General features: G+C 42.7%; 1 protein-coding gene across 6 annotated transcripts in view; it reads left to right on the top strand.

Annotated features, from left to right (window-relative positions):
• The first annotated feature begins 11950 nt into the window (after positions 1–11950).
• The window catches only part of KIZ (kizuna centrosomal protein), a 120247-nt gene continuing 107677 nt past the window's right edge, over positions 11951–24520 (top strand). The window contains exons 1-3 of one of the 6 annotated variants that reach the window (XM_002830009.4): positions 11951–12433; positions 18362–18424; positions 22648–22810. In XM_002830009.4, coding sequence (XP_002830055.3) covers positions 12345–12433; positions 18362–18424; positions 22648–22810 — 315 coding nt within the window. In that variant the 5' untranslated portion in view covers positions 11951–12344. Of the gene's footprint in view, positions 12434–12523; positions 12758–18361; positions 18425–22647; positions 22811–24520 lie in introns of those variants that run through there. The other 5 variants (XM_009233362.3, XM_054541636.1, XM_054541637.1 and 2 more) reach the window with 5 other exon arrangements.

Below are 24520 nucleotides of genomic sequence, written 5' to 3' on the forward strand. Positions count from 1 at the left end.
TAAATAGATTGGATTTTAAAAAAAATGTGAACCAGGCCATCCAAATGAGCTCAGTCGGCCCACAGATTCATGTGATATAATAAGTCATTTTGGTTTAAAGACACTAAAACCTACATGCACATATGAAGAAAGAAAGGAAAGAAAAATAGGAGAGAAAGACAGAAGAAAAAGTTGAATAGAAAATGGTGACTTTTCCAAAGTAGAATTCTAACGTAAGTATGAGACACATTTTCGGTGACTCTTGTTGCTGCTAAATGGTAGCAAGTAGTTAACTGTGTACACATCACCATCCCTGAGTGGTGGTCTCCTATGATAGGGACCCAATGATACAGTAGAAAACCCACAGATCTTGGAGAAAGGCTGGACTAGATTTAAATAGTCAGCAAGTTCCTTAACCCCCTGAGCCTCAATGAAACAGGGATAATAACACACATTTTGCAGAGCTCTTGTGAGGCTTAAAGAAGTAGACTCCCACACCTGATTCTATGGCTGAAAGAGAGTGGGTATATAATAATCATTGACTTTTTGAACCACCACCATCCCACCCCAACTGTATCAGTTATCTAATGATGCCTACCAAATCATCCCCAAGCTTATTGACTTAAAAGAATATGATAATTTGTGATCTCATAGTTTCTAGGGTCAGAATTCAAGATCAGCTTGGCTGTTCAGTTCTCTCTTGAGATCCCTTGTGACGATGCAGTCAGATTTTGCCTAGAGCTGTAGTCATCTGAAAACTAGACAGAGCTGGAGGGTCTAACTCCAGCTAAGCCTAATTGCCGACTTACCAGCACTCACGTGGCTGGTACAACATCACACAGGTTGGCCCTGATACAGTGCGGGAGGGGACTACACAAGGGCATGAATTCCAGGGGAAGGAATATTGGAGGACTATTATGGGCTGAGTTGTATCCCCTCAAAATTCATGTTGAAGTCCTAACTCCCAGTACCTCGGAATGTGACTATGTTTGGAGATAGGCTCTCTACAGTGGTAATTAAGATTGTATTAGCCATTCTTACATTGCTACAAAGGAATATCTATGGCTGGATAATTTATAAGGAAAAGAGGTTTAACTGGCTTATGGTTCTGTAGGCTGTACAGGAAGCATGAGCATCTGCTCAACTTCTCAGGAGGCCCCAGGAAACTTACAATCACATGGGAGGCAAAGAGGGAGCAGGATGTCATGTGGCCAGAACGGGAACAAGAGAGAGGGTAGGGAGGTGCCACATACTTTTAAACAACCACATCTTGTGAGAACTCATTCACTATTGTGAAGACAGCACCCAGCCCCAAGCCATAAGGGATCTGCCCCCATGATCCAATCATCTCCCACCAGACTCCATCTCCAATATTGTGGATTACATCTTAACATGAGATTTGGGGGGTGAGGGCATAGATCCAAATCATGTCAAAGGCTAAATGAGGTCATCGGGGTGAGCCCTAACCCAATATGACCTGTGTTCTTATAAGAGGAGATTAGGACACAGACACAGAGGAACATCATGTAGACACAGGGAAAAGACGACCATCTATAAGCCAAAGAGAGAGGCCTCAGAAGAAATCAACCCTGCTGACACCTTGATTGCAGACTTCTACCTTCCAGAACTGTGAGAAAATTTATTTCTGTGGTTTACGGCTTTCAATTTGTGGTACTTTATTATGGTAGCCCTACAACCTAATACAGGGGCCATGATGGAAGCTGGCTTCTATATTGACCACCTTATTGCATTAAAAATAATGGCTTCTTCAGATACAAGGCCACTTATTGTACAATTCTATTTATATGAAATTTCCTGGGTAGATGAATCCATAAAGATAGAAAGTAGGTTAGCGGTAGCCAGGGACTGAGGGTACAGAGGAATGGGGAATGACTGCTAAGAGGTATAGGGTTTCTTTTTGGGGCGATGAAATGTTCTAGAATTAATAGTGTTGATGGTTGTACAACTTTGTGAATATGCTAAAAATCACTAAATTTTACTCTTTCAAAGGATGAGTTTCATCAAATGTGAACTATATCTCAATTTTTAAAAACATCTTGTTGGCTTCTTGTTGCTACACTCGACCATTATCCAGTATCTTTGGGGTGGTCTTCTGGCCTGGGTTCTGGTCCCAGAACTCAGCTGAGGAATGCTGAAGAAATATATGGCAGCCTTTATTCCTGAAGATGGCCTATAATCAAGTTGCAGTCATAGAACATGGCGTTAAAATACTCGCAAAGAGATTCCAGTTTAAATTCACTCCCAAAAAGTCCACCACTGGGAAGAAGCAATGCCCCCATAACACCTCCACAGGTCCACCCCAGCTTCCACTCCTGCAGCAGTGGCCCACCTTGGATATGACACAGCCTCTTGTGCCTCAGTTTGGCTGCTCCAACAAACACCTGCCATTGTGAGAAGAAGCAGAATATAGTGGTTGAGAATTAGGGCTCTGGTGCTACATTGCAGGGGTTATAACTCCACCCCTCCTTTGACGAGCCATGTGGCCTTGGTGGAGTGGCTTAACCTCGACATGCTCCAAATTCCTCATCTGGAAAATGAGGCCAATACATGTAAAGAGCCACGCACAAAGTGAAGCTCCATCATGTTAGCTATCGGATGGTATTTACTGACAAACATGCATGTGACCGCACACGTACAACCTGTAGCAAAATGAACCCATCGCCATTCCTCTTTGGTTACATTTAGAAGTCCCAGGAAATTCAGAATGCTTCCTTGTCCTCAGGGAGAGGTTGGAACCATTTGTTTATTGAGTGTTTTCTACGGGCCAGGCCTGTGCTAACGACGTCTTAAATATTTCATTTACTCCTTGCAATTACTTGATAAATAAAAATGTTGTTGCCCTCATTTTAGAAATGAGCAAAATGAGACATTCAAAATGTTGAGATATGCTCAGAGCCACACAGTCGCTAAGAGGCAGAGCTGGGACTGGAACTCAAGTCTACTGATTCTGAAGCACATGATCTTTAGACAACATGGTGCTGCCTGCGTGTCATTGACTTCTACCCCTGAGGCTGATGGGCTGAGATCTCCTCAACTGCCAGGGTTGACACAAAAGTAGTAAAACTGAATCCCAGCTTGAGGTTCCCAACTGAATGTCACCTACTGAGTCATCAGTGATGAATTCAGGTGACCAGAACCTGACCCTGCGTGGGCAGGTGACTGCAGAACCAGTAGAATTGATGAAAAGGACAGAGAGGAAGCTCAGGAAATGCCTCTGAGAGACAGAGATAAGTCATAAAATGCAGAATTTGGGCCATTACCTCTGATGACTTGCTTTACCTCCCAAAGGGATATTTTTCTTGTCTCCCTAAGAAGCAATGCTAGCTTGTGTTGGTTGAGGGATAATTCTACCAGGCATGATTCCAAGTGCATCACACAGATCACCACATTTAAGGCTCTCAATGACCGTGAGAGGAAGGCACTCTTATGATCACCATTTCACAGATGAGGAATTTGAGGCACAGCAAGGGTAAGTAATCTGCCCAGGGTCACACAGGTTGTAAGAGAAGTGACAGTATACCATGGAGAGGGGGCACCTGAGCCCAAATTCCCAACTCTTGTATTTGACTGCTTCTTGAGGACACAATGGCAAATGTTTGATGATTAAGTGTAGGGAGGTTGCTTTGTGTAGCAGTCATCATTGAGGTGTGCCCCAGCAATGAATGAAGCCAACGTTTCTACAAAGACTGTGAATAATTGCAGACAATGAGAAGTGGAACGTTCTACATGCGGTGCCCTGTCACCTTGTAAACATAAATACATAGTCATCAAATAAATGGTATTTATTATGCAAACCCTTTGGTTTTAACCTGCCTGTGAATTGTAAGAACAGGCCTAGAGCGTCCCTTTGTTTCCAACCCTTGTAGTTAGGAGTACTTGTTGAACCCTGATGAGAAGTGCATCCAAGTGGCAAACAATTAAGAAATTCACCAAATGATTTTTGAGGAGAATCTTGGCATTCAAAGATTGTTCACATGTGACATCAGCACCTACAGCCTGTCACTCATGCACCCAGGGCTGCAGGGCTGCAGAGCTGCTCCTGCCTGGTACACCACGCCACGGGCCAGTCCTGCAGGGAGAAAAGAGTGCAAAGATTTGGTGTTTCAAGTCTATCTCCTCTGAGGATTCCTCTTTGTCTACAAAGGGATAATCCTGGAGACCTCATGGAAGCCCAATTCAAGGACTTCAGGGGAAATCATAGGCATATAAGAGCTGTGAGACAGAGTGAGCCCATCTCGTTTAAGTAGTGAGTCTCCAGCTAGAGGCAGTTAACTGCTCTATTATTCCATTTTTTGGCTGTTATTTAGCTTTTCTAGAACTCAAATATTTTAGAGACTCACTTTTTTTTTTTTTTTTTTTTTTTTTTAGACAGGGTCTCACTCTCTCACTCAGGCTGGAGTGCAGTGGCGTCATCTCAGCTTGAACCTTCGCCTCCTGGGTTCAAGCGATTCTCTTGCCTCAGCCTCCTGAGTAGCTGGGCTTACAGGCGTGTGCCACCACGTCCAGTTCATTTTTTGTATTTTTAGTACAGACAGGGTTTCACCATGTTGTCCAGGCTGGTCTTAAATCCTGAGCTCAGGTAATCCTCCAGCCTCCACCTCCCAAAGTGCTAGGATTACAGGGGTGAGCCACCACGCCCAGCCAGGACCCACATATTAATTGTTGGTTTATATGATATGAAATAAAATGAGGAAATCTATGTTTTTATTTTATTTATTGGAATCTGCACCCAATTCTTATTATTTTAAATTAGCTATTACAAATGTCTTTGTTAGCCAGGCATGGTGGCACGTGCCTGTTGTCCCAGCTACTTGGGAGACGGAGGCAGGAGGATCACTTGAGCCCAGGAATTCAAGGCTGCAGTGAGCTATGATCATGCCACTGCACTCCAGCCTGGTGACAGACTGAGACCTTGTCTTAAAATCAAATTAATTTAATTAAAAAAACAAATGCCTTTGAGCAAAGTGCTGTTAGTAACCTCATGTCTTCCTGTATTCATCAGGGTTCTTCAGAGAAACAGAACCAGTAGGAAACACACACGCACACGCACACACACACACACGTGTGTGTATATACATGTGTGTCTATATTATATATGGAGAGAGAGAGAGATTTATTTTTAGGAATTGGTTCATGAGATTGTGAGGGACTTCATTCTTTTCTCCTAAGGCCTTCAACTGACTGGATGAGGCCCATCCACATTTTGGAGAGTAATCTACTTTCCTCAAAGCCTACTGCTTCAAATATTAACAACATCTAAAAAAAAATCTTCACAATCATGTCTAGACTGGTGTTTGATAAAGCAACTGACCATCATGACCTAGCCAAGTTGACACATAAAATAAATTCACAATCACACCTCTTCTCTTGATGACCATCACCTCTTTATTAGTCCATTTCACACTGTTATAAAGATACTACCTGAGACTGAGTAATTTATAAACAAAAGATGTTTAATTGCCGCATGGCTGGGGAAGCCTCAGGAAACTTGCAATCATAGCGGAAGGGGAAGCAAGGCACGTCTTACATGGCAGCAGGCGAGAGAGAGACAGAGAGAGAGAGAGAGACAGAGAGAGAGAGAGAGACAGAGAGAGAGAGAGAGACAGAGAGAGAGAGTGAGACAGAGAGAGAGAGAGCAAGCTCGCAGTGGAAACTGCCAGACACTTACCAAACAACCAGGTCTCATAAGAACTCTCTCTCTACCGCAAGAACAGCAATTACCTCCCGCAAGGTCCTTTCCTCGACACAGGGGTATTACAATTCAAGATTTGGATGGGGACACAGAACAAAACCATATCAACCTCCCAGCAAGGATGGCATCTTACCTTCTATTCTTATCTTTCCACTTCCCAGTGATTTATGTCCTCCCTCTCCCTGTTCCATGTTTATCCATCTTTCCACTTCATCTCTAGATCTGCATGGTTCAACAAAGTGGCTACTAGCTACATGTAGCCTCTTAAATTTTAATTTTAATTATTAAAATAAAATTAAATTTGGCTGGGCCCAGTGGCTCACACCTGTAATCCCAGCACTTTGGGAGGCTGAGGAGGGTGGATCACCTAAGGTCAGGAGTTCGAGACCAGCCTGGGCAACATGGCAAAACCCTGTCTCTACTAAAAATACAAAAATTAGCCAGGTGTGGTGGCGCGTGCCTGTAATCCCAGTTGTTAGAGGGCGCTGAGGCAGGAGAATTGCTTGAACCCAGAAGGCAGAGGTTGCAGTGAGCTGAGATTGCACACCGGCACTCCAGCCTTGGCAACACAGTGAGACTCCATCTCAAAATAAATAAATAAATAAAAATTAAATTAAAAATTCAATTTCTCAGTTGCACTAGCCACATTCAATTGCCCAATAGCCATGCATGGCTAATGGCTACCAGATTGGATAGCACAAAATGGAATATTTCCATCACTGCAGAAAGTCCTATTGGACAGAGTCTCTCTGACTGGTTCTTTATTACAGCCTTGGCTTCATTATCTGGGACTCTGTCCTTGAGTGTTGGCTCTTAATATTACTGTTACAGGTTTTTATTACCATCTACATAGTCACATAAATCCTCACTGAGAATTTTATGGAAAGATATTTTGATGCATTTGTGCAATTTCTGCATGGAATGCTTGTGTATTAGTCAGGATAAGCAATGCCAGCTGCTGAGACAAATGACCTTAAAATATCAGTTTTTAATTGATTTATTTATTGATTTATTGCTCAATTAAGATTGATTTATTGCTCAAGTCACAGTCCCGTGCTTATCGCAGTCACTCACTTTTCTTCCAGGGCCTCAGAGTTCTCCAATGGATTCTTTGCACCTAGCCACGCAACTAATGGAAACAGGAAGATTGTGCAGGATGTTTTGGGGTCAGGCCTGGAAATGGCTGCATCACTTTTGCCCACATTTCACTAGTCAGACTTGGTCATGTAGATCCACCTAACGGCTAGCAAGGATGATAAATGTAGTCTTTCTGAGTTCTAAGAAGGAAATTAACCAGAATGGTGAACACATCATGCTGTATCACAGCATGTAGCAAAATGTATTCTATGCATGCTACTCCCAATACATGAACCGTGTATCTGTAAAAACCCTTCTGGGTCACATAGTATATATTTTACACATCTCATACAAGGAAAATAAAAAATATAGGTAGCTTCAAATGATGAGGATCAAGGCAAAGGATTTATATAATATATATAATATATATAAGAGAGGATGGACTCTGGAATTGGAACAGGCCGGTGGCCAAATCCTACCACTCTTAATCCTACCACTACCATTGGTTTGACAAGAACACACTGATAGTGTGATCTTGGGCTAGTAGCTTCAACTTGTGGTGCCCTCAAAGGACTGTTGTAGATCCAAATGAGGCTACAAATGCTTGCACCAGTATACATGTCAGTGACAGAAGGAGTACATTTCAATGGCATACTCATACATGGGACATCACAGCTTTCCCCCTACTTCCTACATTTGATTTATCTCTACTTTTTTATTTTGGTAGAGTCTTGCCCAGGCTGGCTGTTGCCCAGGCTAGAGTACAATGGCTCATAGCTCACTATAGTCTTGAATTCCTGGGCTCAAGAGATCATTCCACCTCAGCCTCCTGAGTAGCTGGGACTACAGGTGGGTGCCATCATGGCTGGCTAATTTAAAAAAAAAATTTTTGTAGGGGGGCGGATCTCACTATGTTGCCCAGGTTGGTCTTGAACTCCTGGGATTAAGTGATCTTCCTGCCTTGGCCTCCTGAAGTGCTGGGATTATAGGTGTGAGCCACTTTGCCCAGCCTCATCTCTACTTCTAGATCAACTTTTCTAATGGGGTAGGAAGCAATGTCTTATATTTCTGCATAATGACTGCAAAATGAAATCTTTTCCTACTTTCATATCTATCATGGATTGAAATGTGTCCCCTGCACAATACATATGTTGACATTCTAACTCTCAGTACCTCAAAAGGCAGTCTTCTTTGGAAACAGGGTCAATGCAGATGTAATTAGTTAAGATGAGATCATACTGGGGAAGGGTGGGCGTCTAATCCAATATGATTGGTGCCTTCATAAAAAGGCAGAATTTGGAGACATATACACAGGTAGAACACCATGTGAACATGAAAGCAGAGGTCAAGATGATGTGTCTACAAGCCAAGGAACACCAAAGATTGCCTGCAAACCACCAGCAGTCAGGAGAGAGGCATGCAGCAGATTCTTCCCCACAGCCCTCAGAAGGAACGAACCATGTGGATATCTTGATCTTCAACTTCTAGCCTCCAGACCTGAAACACAATAAATCCTGTTGTTTAAGACACCCAGTTTGTGGTGCTTTCTTACAGCAGCCCTAGCAAATTAATACAATATCCAAGCAGTTATTGACTCAAATATACATGATTTAATTAAAAGCAACATAGTGCATACATTTTAAAATATAAAATGTTGCTGCAGGCCAGATGCGGTGGCTCTCGCCTGTAATCCCAGCACTTTGGGAGGCCAAAGCGGGTGGATCACCTGAGGTTGGGAGTTCAAGACCAGCCTGACCAACGTGGAGAAATCCTGTCTCTACTAAAAATACAAAATTAGCCAGGCGTAGTGGCACATACCTGTAATCCCAGCTACTCAGGAGGCCAAGGCAGGAGAATTGCTTGAACCAGGGAGGCAGTGGTCGTGGTGAGCTGAGATCATGCCATTGCACTCCAGCCTGGGCAACAAGAGTGAAATTCCGTCTCAAAAAAAAAAAAAAAAAAAAAAAAATTGCTGCTGCATTGAGAGGCCAATCGGAACAGGACTTGTTGGGTTTCCCACTCAATTAGTATTAGATCATGTCCCCTTTGTCCAATCACATTTCTACACAACTGTCGATCATGCCTATCCAATAAAGTCCCCATAAAAGACCCAAGGGGACAGGGTTCAGGAAGCTTCTGAGCTGGCTGAACATGTGGAGGAGGTTCCTGGAGGGTGGTGTGCCCGTGGAGGGCATGGAACCTCTACACCCCTTCCCCCAGACCTCACCCTATAGATCTTTTCATCTGTATCTTTTGTGATATTCTTATAATAAACTGGTAAATGTAATGTATATATACATATATATGGAAATATGCTGAAATTAGAATTTCCCAATACTAGAATATATGTACAATTCTAATTTCAATATATTTTCCAGAATCAGTTTTGTTTTTGAGCTACAAAAACAACAATTTCATTGGTTCACCCTAAGATTCATGTGACTTCTGGGCCGAGACACTGGCTTCCCTTGCTGTTTGCTTAATGGGACCACTAGGGATCCATATTTTGAACCAGACTCGTTAATATTACATAGATTTCCAGCTATGTGACTTTGGCCAAGCCCCTTATCTGCCCGGAACCCTTTTTCCCCTGTAAAACAAGGGGGTGGGGCTAGACTCCCTCTAAGTTCTAGCTAAGACATTCTAGGACTTAGAGGAAGCCTTGATCTAGGCAGACTTGATGACCCTTGGTCCAGTGAGCTAAAAGCAAGGCTGCTTACAGAAATCAGCTCAGCTAAATAAAGAGTTTGAAGAAAAATATTAAAATAGAGGGCTCCAGCAAATTAAATATTCAAAGTGAAGAATTCAGAATTTATTGAAAGCCTGTCACCATTTAAAGTGCATAATTTTAGCATAAATACTCTAGAAATATTCCTTTTGTTTGCTATGTGTTATTGTTAATAAAGGAGATCCTACATCTAGATTTGTCATATGTCATTAATGAATCAACCATAGGATGCAAATTATAATTATTTTGAGTTATCTATTTACTGTTTAATTACATTTAATTTTAGATTCTCCTAAAATGGCCTAATAAAAATTTGGGGTGCTAAATGACTGCCTCATCTGCTTACTCTGTGCTACTTGCTGAAAATAGTTATATTAATTGTTTGGGGATTCTTTTTCTTAAAAAAAAAACAAAACTAACCTGGGGGCATGGTCCTAAATAAAATATCCTAAAAATTTAATGCTTTTCTTTTTTCTCCAGGGTTGTAGTAAAATGTAAGTTACACTAAACTCATTAAAATAAACCTTTGCACGTTACCACTGAATCAATTGGATATAATCTGAATAAAAACTAAATAAAAGTCACATGAGTGCTACCCTTAGACCAGGGCAAGAAGGCCTCTGCCCTGGCTTCTGTGTATTAGAGGGTCTGTTCTAGCCCTTCTCTGCCCATGCTGCTCCACGCAAGGCAAGGAGGTCCCATGGCCAGATGACAGGCCCACCTGGGGTGCTCACACACATACACACATATGCTCTTCTAGAACACATTCTAAGTACCCAACACCCTTACCTTCCCTGCTCAAAGGGGCCCAAGCTGCTTTCTAAGGCTTTAAAAGGCCTCTTGGCTGGGTCTTTCCTGCAAGGGTGACCATCACTGGCATGCTCACTGCCCGGCCAAGAGGAGGCTGAGGTGGGGATGTGGGCAGAGTTGGGACTTGCTGGCTGGAGAAGAGGAGGAGAAGAGGCAGGGCACACACATCCCTGCCGGTGTGTGAGACCCCTCACAATGCAAGACTGGGCCTGGGGTGGGAAATGGGGTTGGGAGGAGCTGGAGAAGCAGGCAAACTAAATTCCACCCTGGTTTTCCAGGTTCTTAAGAAAGCATATTGATCAAAGTGGAGAGGAGAACACAAATTTTACCTACAGTTTGTTATCTTGAATTATAATTCAATATTTAGGCAGATGGTATGAGGGCCTCCATTCACACTCTTGCCCTGGACCTGGCAAATGTGAATGGAAGGCTGAGTAAAATCATAGTTTTGTGTTGTTGGCCTTTGAGTGTTCCATCTCTCCTACAATTTTAGTTTGTCACACCTTGCACCTTGTAAGTAAAATTAATGGCATAGAAAAGAAACCAAAAGAAGTGAACAATAAGAGACTAAAGAAACTCTACAGGCCGGGCAAGGTGGCTTATGCAAGTAATCCTAACACTTTGGGAGGCCAAGGTGGGTGGATCACCTGAGGCTGGGAGTTTGAGACCAGCTTGGCCAACATGGTGAAACCCCGTCTCTCCTTAAAATATAAAAAATACCAAAAAAAAAAAAAGATTATCTGGGTGCTGTAGCGCACACCTATAATTCCAGTTATTCAGGAGGCTGAGGCACGATAATCTTTTGAACCCGGGAGGCAGAGCTTGCAGTGAGCCGAGATCACGCCACTGCACTCCAGCCTGGGCAACAGAGTGAGACTCCGTCTCAAAAAAAAAAAAAAAAAAAAGGAAAGGAAGGCAGGCAGAGAAGCGGGCTAAGGCTTAATTTTTCTGCCCAGTGGGTTTTGGAATATGTTGGCTTCCTTCAGGAAGCTTTTTCCCCACGTTGATGATGATAATAAAACCTGATGCTTTCTATGTGCTGGGCCCACTTACAAACACTAACACATATTAACAATCGAATCCTAAACTAATCCTGTGTTAACAGCCTCCCACCTTACATATGAGGAAACCTGGGGTGACTTGCACACGGCCTGGCAGCTGGGACGTGGATAGGGAATGTACACCCAGGCAGTCTGGCTCCCGGGCTCCTGCTAGAGGATCCTACAGGACATTAGGATCATTGTCCATTAGAGCTGTCTGCACAAACGTCTGCTTCCCAAGCAACTAGTTATCAACTTTTCCCTCTCGCCAACGATACTGGCACCTGGAACAATCCTTAGATTCAGCACGGATTTTCGAGTAAGGGGTTGGTCCACTGTCGGGGCTGAGCACAGCTGTTTAGCAGCTGAGGGTTTGTCTTTTTTTATGTGGTGTTTTGTGTCGCTTTTGAGTGCTGATATAATAGAACAAGCTTAGTACAGTGCCTGGCACTCAACAAATCCTGGCAAGAAAGGAGGTCGAGGAAAAGAAGCAAGCGAGGAGAGACGAAAGAAAGGGAGGGAATGCGCCTTGTAACATTAACGTAGCTTGTGCGAATTCTGGAAGGTGAGGAGAAAGGAGACATTGCGTCAAAGGGTAGAGGAGAGGGCACCGAGCGCCAGCCCCTCCGACGTGGTCCGCCCCGGCCTCACGACGCCCCGCCTCTGCCTCACGACGCCCGGCCTCTGCCTCACGACGCCCCGCCTCTGCCAAGCCTCTTCCCCGCCCCTGCCAAGCCTCTTCCCCGCCCCTGCCAAGCCTCTTCCCCGCCCCTGCCAAGCCTCTTCCCCGCCCCATGCAGGTATTCGTCCCGCCCCCCACAAAGCCGACCTCCGCCCCGTCCCTCAGCGGCGCCCCGCCCCCACGGCGTCTTGCCCCGCCTCCTGCAGGCGGCCCGGCGCGGTGTTTACCCGCGGTGCATGGTGGGGCGGTCTCCTTCGGCAACCGCGGCCGAACGGCCGCCCAGAGGCTGTGCTGAGCTGGCGCAGCTGCAGCAGCATGAGCCGGACCCTCGCATCGGCCGTGCCCCTGTCGAGTCCCGACTACTATGAGAGGCTGGGCCAACTCCAGCACGGGCTGCGGGACAGGTAAGGGCACTGGGGCGGGGGTAGGGAGTCGGCCCGCGCCGAGGGTCTTCCGCGTGCCCTGCCCCATTTTCCTTCCCGCTCCCCCGCCCGAGGTTCCCCCGGGCCCAGGCCCACGCGCAACGCCCCCCAGGCTCCCAATGGGGCCTGGAGGACAACGTTTACTAGAGCCACCCCCTGTATTGGGGGTGCGAGCGGAGAGAGGTGAGAAACCGCCCCCCGCCCCCTCAATAGCAGCTAAAGCCTGGTCTCCGGTTTGAGGATGCCCAGAATTTGCCCAGAAGTGAAAGTGGGAGTTCTTCTGCCTGTCACTCTCCATCAAGCCTTGTGAGTTCTTCTTGTCCCCTTTTACACGCCCCCTCCTCACTCTCTCTTCAAATTGCCATCCCGCCGTGACAGCTACACTGCATCAATGATGACAGGTCCTGGAACGCAGACGGTTGTGTGTGTGTGTGTCAAACATGTGCCCCCGTTTAAACTCAGGAGACTTTTAGGGGGAGCGAGGGCTAGCTAGATTTCCAGCGAAAGGATGAAATTTCCAGCTAGAGAAGTCCAGCTTCCAGAGGGTTCATGATGCCTTTGATTAAGATGTGAAAGATGGGAACCACTGAAAACAGCTAGATCTAAGAGTGCATGTAGAGAGAAAATTATACCGCAATGTACTATGAATAACCACGTAAAAGATAAATTGCTGGACCTCTTATTTAGCTGCTAAGTTAATTGGAGTTGTAAATCTCATTAGTTGACAAGAAAGGAAATAGATTTTTGGATCTCTTGATAAACAAAACATTTAATGAGTGTTAAAAGTTACAAAATCATTCTAGTGAACAGGAGAGCTGTGTGTGTGAGACAATGCTAAAATGATAACAATAATTACATGGAAAATAAAGGCAGAAGTAAGTGATTTTGAAAAGGAATTACATTTATCTTATGCTAGATTTAATTCTTGTCAGATATTTATGGAGCATCTACAACAGGCTTCCTTAATTGTCGTTAGCATTTTTTTTTTTACCTTGTACTCCTTTTCTACATCCTATTTTCTTTCTGACATATCACCACTCACCCATATCAGTGACCTCTTAATTTCTAACTTTAAAAAGAAATGTCTTCCTGCAGAGCCTTCCCTGTTTCAACCCATTCCCTAACTTTTGTGACTCTTGGCATTCTTACAGCACTCATAAATGGCATTCTTTTGAACATTAATTGTAAGTTATTTTTGTTTTCTGTGCTAGGGACACCTGGCTGTTTATAGTCCTTATGGCACAATAACTGTATAATGATTATGTACTTTATGATTAACACTTATTCCTTTAATTATTAAACAAGGTGAGGCTGTTGAAAATATATAAGGAATTTGAATCAAATTTTATAGCCTGTTCACGGTTCTGCATTTCGAGGTTTGTTTTATTTTTAAGTCAGTACAAATCTGTTGCTGTGTGTGTTCATTTTTCATTTTAAGAATTTATAACTAACTCAAATTAATGCACATTGGACACAGTTATAGAGGCAAGTAATTCTAGATACAGAAAAGGCTGCAGTAGAAACATCAAAACCTGGATTCTAGTCCACGAACAATTGTGTGGCCTTGAGCAGGTTGTTCCACCTCTCTGAACCTTGGTTCTTTACCAGGAATGAGGGGGCTTGACTAACATGCAAAGTAAGGCCACAGATTTTTTTCTTTTTCTCTTTGCTGGAATAATGGGCCTTAAAGTAAAAAAAGAAAAAAAAAGCTGAAAGCTGTAGTTTTGCAAAGCAATGTGTAAAGAATATTATTGTCTGTATCCATTTTGAGTGTTTGGATGTACCTTTTTGTTTGTTTGTTTGTTTATTTGTTTGAAACATAGTCTCACTCTGTCACCCAGGCTGGAGTGCAATGGCATGATCTCAGCTCACTGCAACCCCCGCCTCCCAGGTTCAAGCGATTGTCCTGCCTCAGCCTCCCTAGTAGCTGGGATTACAGGCGCCCACCACCAACCCCAGCTAATTTTTGTATTTTTAGTGGAGATGGGGTTTCACCATGTTGGCCAGGCTGATCTCGAACCCCTGATCTCAGGTGATCTGCCTGCTTCTGCCTTCCAAAGTGTTGGGATTACAGATGTGAGCCACCGCACCCGGCCTTGGTTGTACCTTTTTAAACAAACAAACACAAACCATCCCACTGATCACAGATACCACTGTCTCCTAAAATTCCTGAGTCATTTCATAGGGTGCAACCCTGGGTAGTCACAGCTGCTTTATCAATCCAGAAACTTCTGGGAAGCGGGAGACAAAAAAAAACTCCCTCTTTCTCAGACCTTTTAGAGGTGGTCATTGCAATGTTAGCTGGTCAAATAGCCAACATATTTCTAGCCCAAGTCATCTTAGCTGTAGTTACACGTAGATGTAATTTTATCATCTGAATGTTTTCCTATGTGTGTACAGTGTTTTTTCTGCATTGTGGTGAAAGTCAATAATTGAATCTAAAAGAGTCTAATGGAGTGACTTGTTACAGTGTGTATAGCACCCACAAGCATGGTAGAAACTTATAAGTGGAATTGGCTCTTACGGTTATATAAAAACATCCTTTTAAAAGGGCCCATTAGCCAGCCGTGGTTTTTTCAGTGCCTATATTGATTCAGAGTAAGATATCATAATAGTCTAGAAACTGACACTGAGATATTAGTAGAGTAAACTGAAGATGGTATAGAATTGTGGTATCAAGACAAAAACAGAATAACAAGTGGCTTAAAAGTAGAAAACTCAGCAAGATAAGGACCACTTAGCTGTGTAAAACTGAAAGGTCCAAGTGAGGGGTGACTGAAAACATGAACTATGGGTAAGCATCCCAGGGATGGGTATTTCAAAGATTCTGAAATAAGAGATTTAATATGTAAGAATTGCAAGCCATGGAAAGGCTTTTCATTGAGGCAAATATCTGGTTTTTAGTATTAAATTTTAAAAAGACATGGAGGACTCAGCATTCTGAGGTGCTGCAGTGTGGATGAGGGGCTAGAAAATAGGCCTGTGAAGAAGAGTTAACAAGATTAGCACTGTTTTGCCTGGGAGAGAAAGCCAAGAGGAGTTTGATTATCAGGGTATGAAGTGTTATGATAGAGAAGTGTGAGCAGCAGATGTCTGCATCTGCTGAAGATGTTTTACAAATAAATTTTACATTCATTACTAAGAAGAACTTGCTGCTTGGGAGGTGGTGGATTTCCAAAGTGACTGTGGTCCTTTTTCACTAGAAGTCATAGGTGAATTTTAGAAATTATTTTAAAGTGGCTGGGCATGGTGGCTCACACCTGTAATCCCAGCACTTTGAGAGGCAGAGGCGGGCAGATCACCTGAGGTCAGGAGTTTGAGACCAGCCTGGCCAACATGGCAAAACCCTGTCTCTACTAAAAATACAAAAATTAGCTGGGTGTCGTGGTGCATGCCTGTAATCCTAGCTACTTGGGAGACTGAAGCAGAATCCCTTAAACCCGGGAGGGAGAGGTTGCAGTGAGCCGAGATTGTGCCACTGTACCCCAGCTTGGGCAACAGAGCGAGACTCCGTCTCAAAAAAAAAAATGTGTGTATATGTGTGTGTGTGTATATATATATATATATTTTTTTTTTTTTTTTTTTTAAAGTAAGTTCTAGCTTACAAAAAAGTTGCAAATGTAGGACAAAGACCTCCAGTGTTCCTGTCACCCAGATCCCTCAACTATTAACATTTTATTAGATTTTTGACACTGAGATATCAGTTGAGTTTCTATTTAAATCTGTCTATCTAAAACCATTAGCCTTTTCTGATCTGTTTGAGAAGCGCGTATATGATGCCTCATCACTTCTAAAATCTTCAGTGTGTGTTTCCAAAAACCAAGGGTGTTCTTGTACATGATCACACCATACAGCCCTCCTAGTGGTGAAACCAGTCTGCAGACCGCATCAGATTTCACCAGCTATCTTAACGATGCTCCCTTTTTTTTCCCCTGGTCCAGTGGCTCACCTGCGAACCGGGGTTGCATTTGGCTGCTGTGTCTCTTCAGTCTCCCTACATCTGGAATGATTCCTCAGTCTTTCCCTGTCTTTCATGTTCCTGACAAGTTCATAGAGTACAGCTTTCATTCTAGAGGGTGTCCCTCAAGCTGAGTCTATCTGATGGTGTCTCATTACCAGACTGCAGTCATGCTTTCTTAGGAATACAACAGAAATGAAGCACTACCTCAGGGCATGGGGTCATAGATGTATTTAGAGGTCTTCCTGTCCTTGTAATTTAATGACAAGTTGCTCACACTATCCAGTCATTCATTCTGCATGAACCCAGTACCCAATTGATCATGAAACTCTGGGGGGGGATTGGTAACTAATAAAAATTTCTAATGTGGAAGCAATTATGCTATATTTCCTTCACTTCTATTCTAAGTTCATTCTTACTAGTGAGAAGGTAAAGATTTGTGATGCTATTAGTTAAAAATGTGTGTTTTTGTAATTTTTTTCCTTTTAATCTTTCTTTTTCCTTTTTAACATAGGTATACTGCAACCCATGGGTTGTGTTCCCCAAGTGAAGATTCTGTGTCTGGATTTTGGACCCCATATTCCCATTAAATGAATTTTGGTTAAATAGTAGTTTCCATTTAACATTATGCAAAGAAAAGAAAGTTATGTAACCTGTAATGTAGCTAACAGTGACTTTTGGGATGATCTTTTTTTTTAAAGGAAAAGAATTATTCTGAAGATATGTAGAAACTGATAATTAAGAGCTCACAAATGGAGCATGGGGCCAGCCCCTTTCCCTCAGGAAGCCAACCTGAGATCACCTCTGTTGGAGTCCTTATCTTTATTTCACAGCCTTTTGTTTAGGATTCTTCGCCTGGATAGAATATTATGTGGTTTCTTTTTTGGCCTTTACTTAATGTTAACTTAGATGAGCAATTTAGCTTCGGTTAGGTGGGATTGAAACAAATAGTGGTGCTCGGATGGAACCCTCTGTGGCTAATCCTCCCAGGCACTCTTCTTGGGACTGAATGGCTTCATCAGTTTTACCCCCCAGCCCCCTGGTTTTAGCTGCCTCTGCTTCCTCTGCTGCCCAGTTCCCCCTCATCCTTGCCCAGGCTGGTTGTGGGGTAAGACAGGTTTTCTCCTTAGCTTACTGCTAGCACTCACCTGAACAGCACAGGTTCAGTCTTTACTGGTAGTAGCTCCAGGAAAACAGCAACCTGTGACAAATAATGGTACCATTACAGAGTTATAAAAAGAAATCCCTCCAAATTTGAAATGATGGTCTTAGAAGGCCTGGTCTTCATCAGATGTAAGTGAGGCCAGGTTTACTTTTCAGAGGTCTTTTTCTAGCTCATCCACTTGGCTGTGCCCAGGCTTGTCTGGTTGAAAACAGAGCAAGCCACCAGTCTTCAATCTGTACACAAAATCTGGTGGGACCCCATCACCGAAATGCCAGCGACTCAGAGACGTCTGGCCACGTTACGTTGTATATACTTATCTTGTTTATTATTGTCTGTCCTTCTCCCTAGAATGTCAACTCTTTGAGGGCAGGAGTCTTGGCTGGCTAGTTCATATTAGTCTCCAGGCATAGAACAGTGCCTGAGTCATCATAGGCACTCAGGAAATACTTGCTAAATGAAGGCACCTGCTTCCCAGACTTTTCCTATTGCATTTCCCCGTTTACTTTGTGGATTTTATTCTTTTGTCTCCTATTGGTGTTCGTTTTGTTTTTTAGATTTCCCTGGTGACTGCTGCATACTTTTGTGCCTTTTGTTTTAGATGCATCTGGCATTTTCTGCTTCTTAGACCAGAGAAGCATTCTCACAAAGGTGTGATTTGGTATTTGGAGTTTTTTTGACCTCTAATCAACACCTTGCGACAAAGCCATGATTTTGAAGAAGAGCATGGTCTAAATCCAACTCCCTATTACTTATCATGTAATTACTTATAAAATATTTTTTATTATAGTGAAAAGAAGAGATTGGACCTGGAAAAGAAACTTTATGAATATAATCAGTCTGATACATGCAGGTAAGAGATGACAGTGGGAACAGTTTTCAAGCCAGGTTCCATATATTAATCAAAAATTTAACCCTAATGTTATGTCATAAGTATTGTAGTTAGAGTACTGGGTTTTTTGTTTTGTTTTGTTTTGTTTTTTTGAGATGGAGTCTTGCTCTTTTGCTCAGGCTGGAGTGCAGTGGTGTGATCTCGGCTCATTGTAACCTCTGCCTCCCAGGTTCAAGCAATTCTCCTGCCTTAGCCTCACAAGTAGCTGGAATACCTGGGATTACAGGTGGGTGCCACCATGCTGGCTAATTTTTCTATTTTTAGTAGAGACTGGGTTTCACCATGCTGGCTAGGCTGGTCTCGAACTCCTGACCTCAAGTGATCCCCACGCTTCTGTCTCCCAAAATGCTGAGATTACAGCAGTGAGCCACCGTGCCCAGCCTAGTTGGAGTACTCTTACCATTCTCTTATTTTTAGTGTGTAATAATTTGAAATAAACAGTGCAGTTTAATATAATTACTACCAAATAAATTTGGTTAAAATCGATATGAGATCAAAATGTGTTATTTTCATTATTTCGTATTTGTTTTAAGAATCTGTTTTGCTTAAAAATCCTAAAATAAGACATAGCCTTATCTTTTTTATTGCAATTTAAACACATTGAGCTTGTGTGATGATTAAGACATAATACTGTAGTTGATCTTTCAATGTACTACTGTAGGCAGGGTTACCTGGTATCTCATTTGTTCATGGATATATGAGAATGACTATTAAAATTATAAGCAGTGAATAATATATTGTACGTATTATTCTTTTTAGGTTTCTTCCTCCACTATTAAGAGCAGATTTTAAATATTTTAGTTTGTATTTTATAAAAACTGAACTTTATCCTTAAGCCAAAAGTATGGCATTACCTCTTATATTATTCATATGAAGAACTTCTGGCTTTGATAGCATTAAGTTTGTAATTTATCCATGTCACACTATGAGTGAGAAATGAAAAGATCTCATCCAGAAGAGAGACAGGCCAGGAATCCTTTAAAGTCAAATTACCTATTAGGTCAGTTCTTTCCCTTGTCTTCAAAATTATTCTTTGTTTTTAAGATTTAGTGTACTTCAAAAGCTTCCAGTTGAGGTAGACAGCCATATGACTCTAGTAACTCTGAAAGAGACAAGAAATCAGTTGTTTTGTGTGTGGAAGAAATAGCCAGCATTGTGGATGCTGTGGCCTCAAGAGTGGGCGCGAGTCAGAGGGGATCCTTGGCAGCTGCCATTTTTCTAGCCCATGGCTAAAGGGCAGAAGATTGTGTGTAGACGTTTCGTGCAGTCTGTTCTTGGGAAGCCTCCTGGCCTTTTGGTGGTGGGAGGGGGCAAGTGTGAGAAAAGGATGGGCACTTTTACCAAGCTGTCAGTTCACTGAGCTGCTGCTTCTCTCCCAGCCTCTTACTGTTTCCTGGAAGACAGAGGATATGATTTGCTAAAAATAGGCTTGCTTAGATTGCCTTTAGAAGAAAATCCAAACAAGGCTGCCTCCACCTAGTACCAGCCAGAAGGCAGAATCTGAGATGAGGGTCTGTGTATAGGTGGTAATTTATTTGACAAGGTGGTCACCTAAAATTGGAGAGCAGGGCTGGGCAGACCAAAATAAGAGCTGTTCACTGCAGTGAGCACCTGGGGTTCAGTCCCTCCAGACCTTCAGAGGAGCCTTCAGAGGAGCAGTGTAGACTACCCTTCCGCTCTGCACGGTGTCTACTCCTGCGAAAGGAGAGGGGGCTGTATTCCTACCGGTTCCTGACCCCGGCTGGTAAGGGCAGCCCCAGGTGGAGTTAACTCCTTTACACATCTAGGTTTTTCCCTGCTGCAAACTCAGAATGGCAGTCCTGAAATGCCAAGTGCAGCTAAGGCAGAGGCAGATGCTCTCAGGTTATACCACATGCAGGAGGCTGTGGCGGCTGTGGCAACTGTGGCAACTGTGGATGGTAGAAAAAAGGTTGGGCCAGGAGGTGTGAGATGGGCACAAGAGGTGTCTCATCCAGCAGCCTACCAGACACACCATTATCTGCACCCTTTTTAATTTACATTATCACCGTCTCTCTCCAGCCTCTCCCTAAGATTCGACACTGACTGAAACGTCAGGCTCTTAAGCATGACGGGATCTTTTGTAATGTGGTATAAACTTCTAGGCTCTGTGGTTAGGTGCTTCAGTTCCATCTGAGCCTCACCAGCTCTGAGCCGGTGACCTTGGGGCAATTACTCCAACATTCGGTGCCTCCATTTCTTCTTCTGTCAAATGGGAACAATGATAGCTGTGAGAACTCAATAAGATTCATACAAAGCCTTAAAGCAGTGTCTGACCTAGAGCCAATTATTATTTATTACAATTTTATCAACATTCTTTTTCCTATTTTTTGCCTTTGAGCTTTCTGACATGCTGTTTCCCCCACCTGGAATGTTTTCCCCTCATCTTTTCATTTTTGACTTCATCAATTTTGATTAACTCTCATTCATCTTTCAGGTCTTTTTTTTTTTTTTTTTCCTGAGACGGTCTTGCTCTGTCGCCCAGGCTGGAGTGCAGTGGTGTGATCTCAGCTCACTGCAGCCTCTGCCTCATGGGTTCAAGCAATTCTCCTGCCTCAGCCTCCTGAATAGCTGGGATTACGGACACACACCACCACACCCGGCTAATTTTTGTATTTTTAGTAGAGGTGGTGTTTCACCATTCTGGCCAGGCTGGTCTCGAACTCCAGACCTCAGATGATCCACCCACCTCGGCCTCCCAAAATGCTGGGATTACAGGTGTGAACCCCCATGCCCAACCCATCTTTCAGGTCTTAGCTGAAAATTATTTCCACTGGGAAGGCCTCCTGGCCCTTTCAGCTAGGTCAGGTTGCCCGGTGTGTAGAAGTCCTTTTTAGTTTCCCTCATAGCATTCATCACGTATTTACTTATGTCATTGTTTTCTTTGTTGACCTTAGCGGAAAGACTTTGATCTTTAGAGTGCTGAATATGTGGATGATTGCATGGGTAGATGAGTTACTCACTCATGTGGTCAGCTTTGAAGGTCAATGTGGTAGCTGGAATGGAACTAGAATTTGGATGGAGAAGGCATGGTACAATTGTACCCACTCCAGGTAGACACCACCAGCAGCAGCTTTACTGAGTCCCTGAGTGTGAACGACAGTATGTTAGGTTCTACTTCTGTTACAGTTACTTGCGTCAAAAATGCAGAGACATGGGCAGCAATAAGACCAGCCTTCAGTTTTTATTCAGAAAGAAAAATGAGGACAGCCAACCCTGGTCAAAGCGCAGAATTATTAACATGATAAAGACTTTCTTGAAAATTGTTGGCCTAGGATTGGAAGTTTAAGATCTGTTGTTAAACAACTTTGGACATCTCCAGCATCTTTGCAAATCTTTGTTTTGAGGGTGAATATTTTTGTCATTTTAAAATTTATTTTTGTTTGATGAAAGAATGTTGAATAATTTATTGAGCCAACAATTGAAATGGTGTATAACAGAGAAGAAGAGTTAGGATTAACAGCGTTGGTGCCATGAGAAAAGTCGACTGCACAACTTGAACTATCCAGTATGTTTTTTTATGTACAGAAAAATTGGAATGCAGAGTATGTTTTTGCTATTATGCTTTGGATAAGAGTCTTAAAAGTTTTTTTCACAGTTGGAGTAGTTACAGTCCATATATTATTATAAAATATTTTAATGGTGAATTATATTGTAGCAATTTCTAACAAGTATATTTATATTATCTAAATTAGAGCTTTTGGTATTTTACATTTTTAAATTTCTTTTTAATTTCTTAATTTTATGGGTTGTGATTTGTAGTTTGATTTAATTCCATATGAGCAGTTATTTTTGAAATTGTCATATGTAAGAATGTTAGTGAGCCATTCGTCGAACATGTCCACATAGACACTACTCTTGAAATCACATTTAATTGTGAGAAATAAATCCATAGAAATCTTTACTGTGTGAATGTTAGAATGTGGTCTTATATATATTTCTCAGGGGAGTTATGCTTAGAGGAAACCGATATGATACCTCAGTGGTACTGCATTAACTTTCTGTCTCCAAAAATGTGTATATACATTTTGTCCTTTGGGTTTCAGTGGTTTGGGTAAAATACCTTAGAATACATTGTCTCATTAACAATTTTGATAAAAAAAGTTCTCTTTCTTAGATTCATCCAAGTCTAGTCCATTGTTTTAAAACTGCTTTTAATTTTCTAGAGTTAAGCTGAAATATGTAAAACTAAACAATTATCTGAAGGAAATATGTGAATCTGAAAAGAAGGCTCATACTCGAAACCAAGAATATTTAAAGCGATTTGAGCGTGTCCAAGCTCATGTTGTACACTTCACCACAAATACAGAGAAGCTTCAAAAACTGAAGGTGACTTCCTATTTTTTACTATGTTTCATTTTGTTTGTTGTTGTGATGGTTTTTTTTTTTTTTTTCAAGATGAGACCTCACTGTGTTACCCAGGCTAGACTTGAACACCCGGGCTCAAGCAGTCCTCCTTTCTCAGCCTCCTGAGTAGCTGGGATTACAGGTGCACACCGTGTGTAGCTGTGTACCTCCCGAGTAGCTGGGATTACAGATGCACACCCCAGGTTTATGTTTTGTTTTTAATCTTTTTTTTTGCTAAAATGAGAAATAATGAGTACTAAGTTTCAGATCAGTGGTAGTCACTAATGTTTCGTTGTTCATACTTAGGATTAAGTATCAGCTTTTTCTGTGAATTCCCATGTGGCTAAATTTTATCAGAGAACTTGAAACTGCATTTTCCAAGATTCTTCTTTAGTTGAGGAATCAATGGGATATCTCTAACACAGGCAAGATCACTAGCCAGTACCTGGCACAGTGTAACACATGGTATTTGTTGGCTGAATGACTGAATTTGAGCAGCATTGGGGTTCCCTCTAGAAACTGATTCTGTCTTGAAAGGGTTCTTTTTCTGTGGTCTGGGCCCCTCTTCTCTGGCAAACAGTGCATTGGGAGAGTAGTAAGGGTAGAACTGTCCCCGAGGAGTTTGCCTTCATGCTCCTGGTCTGTGTGACCCAGAGTGACTGCCCTTGTAGCCCTCTCTGGTTCTGGCACCTTTTTCCCCTTGAAGTGCAGGTGCTTGGCTGCCTGCTGCTGCTTGGCTGCCTGCTGCTCCACAAATTATGCCAAGTGTGGAGGGCCAGGAGCTAGGCCTTTATCCTCACCGTTTGCACTGGTCAGGTGTTGTCCAATTTAACCCATCTCAACACTGGTCACGGGAGGAGTTGGATTCAGTATTCTGCCTGCTAGCCTGCTACTGAGCCCCCCTACCTTTTTTTTTTTTTTTTTGCCCTGCAGTTTTTCTTCAGCCTTTTATTGCAAAATTTTCAAATACACAGAAGAGTTAGCATAATTATTATGATGAACACTCATAATTCTCCACTTAGATGCAATAGTTGTAAATACCTTGTTATATTTGCTTTGTATGTGTATTTTTTTTTTCTCTGAGCCATTGAAAGTCTGCTGCAGGCATCATGACACTTCTTTCCTAAGCACTTGAGCATGGATCTCCTAAATGCAGGGACAGTCTCCTACATAATCATACCATTATCACATCTAAGAAGATTAAAAATGATTCCACAATTTGCTTTTTGAGACAGGGCCTTACCCTGTCATCCAGGCTGAAGTGCAGTGGTGTGATCATGGCTTATGGTAGCCTCAACCTTCTGGACTCAAGCGAGCCTCCCTCCTCAGCCTCGAGCTGGGACTATAGGCATGCACCACCATGCCTGGCTAATTTTTTATTTTTTTGTAGAGATGAGGTCTCACTATGTTGCCCAGGCTGGTCTCGAACTCCCAGTCTCAAGAAATTCTCCTAACTTGGCCTCCCAGAGTGCTCAAACAGGGTGTGCAGTTTGAGTCACTGCACCCAGACGTAATATCATTTAATTTTCAGCTCCTATTCAGATTTCCCCGCTTCTCCCAAAAAGTAACTTATTTTTCCAGACCAGGAGCCAACTAGGGCTCATGTATTGTTTTTTGTGTTATTGATTATTGTGCCTTTTTTGTCTCTTTTAATCTAATTTAGTCTCCTACCATTCCTCCCTTTTTTTCCCC

The sequence above is a fragment of the Pongo abelii genome, chromosome 21 (assembly GCF_028885655.2).
Source record: "Pongo abelii isolate AG06213 chromosome 21, NHGRI_mPonAbe1-v2.0_pri, whole genome shotgun sequence".
Taxonomy (NCBI): domain Eukaryota; kingdom Metazoa; phylum Chordata; class Mammalia; order Primates; family Hominidae; genus Pongo; species Pongo abelii.